Consider the following 2,310-nt stretch of genomic DNA (forward strand, 5'->3'; position numbering starts at 1 on the left):
GAATATATTTTTCTTAGTTTGAGAAATGCTTGCTTATTTAAACATGCTAAATGCTTAAAAAAGGATTATGGGCTATACGTGGTTTAGTCTACCTGTGAATATTGCTTTTGTGAGTAAAAATATATTTTTTAGTACATTCTTGAATGAAAAGACAATACTCATTAAATACGTTTATTGAATATATTTGAGAATGTTTGTATTTGTTGAATATATTCTGAAATAGGCTCATTAATATATTTATAGAGAGAATATATTTAGGAAATAAACATATTAATATATACATTGGAAAAATATACTCCTATTTACTACCTATATTCAAAAAGAATAATCCTTGAAACATGTTTTTGGGAAAAAGATACATTACCAAGTTAATTCTGGAAAATTGGCTTTTGGAGAATTGGTCTGCTTCTGCTCTTTTTGCGTGTCTCAGGATTTACCACCCCCCCCCAAGTACACGCCCCCACGCAGGTGCACGAACACTCACGCCACATACAGTGGGCCAGGCACGGACCTGTCTGGAGATGATGAGTTTCCCCAGCGGCATAGGGGCTCCGTTTTCGGTAGCTATCCTCTTTAAGGTGGCGATGGCCTTTTCCTGATTCCCGGACAGCACATCGTACCTTGCGCTCTCCGGCAGCCACTGTGGGGACAGGTGTGGCAGGTTAGGGTGGAACAGAACACTGGGTCCCAGACACATACTCTCACCTGGGTGTGGAGTCTTTAAGGGTGGGGCCTTTGGAGCCAGAGGCCTGGCTTCAAATCCTGGCTCTGTCATTGCTTATATTGGTTGAGTGACCTTGAGCAATTACTTGACCTCTCTATGCCTCCATTTCCTCATCCATAAAATGGGGATAATGATAGATCCCATCTCTTAGGGTTGTTGAGAGGGTTAAGTGAGATAATCCAGACAAGGTGCTTAGCACAGTGCCTGGAATGGGTTCATGTAGTTATGATCGCTGTTGCAATTATTATTATTAACTGGTATTGCTGTCAGAGTCCCCCCCCCAAAAATCTTAAAAATAATCCTTACAGGACAGTGTCCTCCCCCACCCCCTCCCCACCGAAATATNCCCCACCGAAATACAGTGAACAGCAGGAGCCAAGAGGCAAAGGTTGAGATGTCTTAAAGGATACCTACAAAGCACAGGACCGCAAAGAGGAGCAGCGGGACAGCCGAGAGGATGAGCAGCCAGCGCCAGCCCAGGCTGGGCATCACAAACACAGCCAGGATGACCTCGAACACGGTCCCGATGGCCCAGAAGACCTGGTACGGGAAAACGGGACCAGTGATGGGAGCAGCATGGTCAACGCATGAGCAATGTCAGCGTCATTGTAGACGACACTATCGATATGGGTAAGGGGTGCTGCGGTCTGCCGTCAGAATGGCCACCACCTGTCCTATGGTCCACGTGGTTGGGCCAGGGTCACCATGTTGTCCGTCTCCCGAGGGTGCCATCTACACGGTACAATATCGGCATGGTACCCACTGGAGTGTCCAGTGTGGCAGCTCTGGTGAAAGAGATCAATACCGCCTCGTGTGAGGTCAATATGGTAATGGACACATTGGTTTTTGTTTACTGACGTCGTCTCCCTTGCCCACTAGGGCCCTAGCATCCTTTGTCACAACTGCCTCTTTCCTGCAGGGCTGAATATCTTCTGCGTGCCTCCTCCAGTCACTCCCCATCCTTAACCACCTTGCTCTCTGAATGCACTGCCTCCATGGGCTCCCTGTCTTCTGGCTTCCCACTACGTGCAGCCAATGGGGAGCTCCACGGAAATGGGAGGGAGGGAGGAAGGTGAGAGAGGCTGGGGCATTTATTCCCCCGGCTCCCTCTCTGCACGGTGCTCATGGGCTCCCTGCACCTCTTAGCAGAATGTCACAGCTCCTGTCCAATAGCTCTCGACAGAACAACTCTCTCTCTCTCTGGACTGCTAATCACTTCCTGCCTTTGCCTGGCAATTGGAACTTCAGGCCTGGGGCTATTTAGAAAGAGTCCCTTTATCAAACCCTCTTCAAATTACCCTAGTTTGAGTATGCCGGTTCCTGCTGGGACCCTACAAGTATTGTCCGTTGACAAACATGGTCCTTCAACTCCCCCATCCGTTCTGAGAGCCTATAAGAGCCTTCCTAAAATCCCCTTTTGCTTCAATTAACCACAATCTATTTCTGTTGCTGACAACCAGGGGTGATAGTCAAAATGTCCAACAAACTGATACAGTACCGACCAACCAGAATGGATACCAGACACCGGTCATACAGCCCCTGCTTCCAACACACACACACACACACACACACACACACACACACAC

The 2,310-nt window shown here is 47.8% G+C and overlaps 1 protein-coding gene across 1 annotated transcript in view; it reads right to left on the reverse strand.

Annotated features, from left to right (window-relative positions):
* Positions 1 to 2,310, reverse strand: part of SVOP (SV2 related protein) — a 70,292-nt gene that overhangs the window by 20,990 nt on the left and 46,992 nt on the right. Inside the window, exon 9 of the mRNA XM_034638662.1 lies at positions 512 to 640. Within this exon, the coding sequence (XP_034494553.1) occupies positions 512 to 640 (129 nt within the window). The remainder of the gene's footprint in view (positions 1 to 511; positions 641 to 2,310) is intronic.

The sequence above is a fragment of the Ailuropoda melanoleuca genome, chromosome 12 (assembly GCF_002007445.2).
Source record: "Ailuropoda melanoleuca isolate Jingjing chromosome 12, ASM200744v2, whole genome shotgun sequence".
NCBI classification, from domain to species: Eukaryota; Metazoa; Chordata; class Mammalia; order Carnivora; family Ursidae; genus Ailuropoda; species Ailuropoda melanoleuca.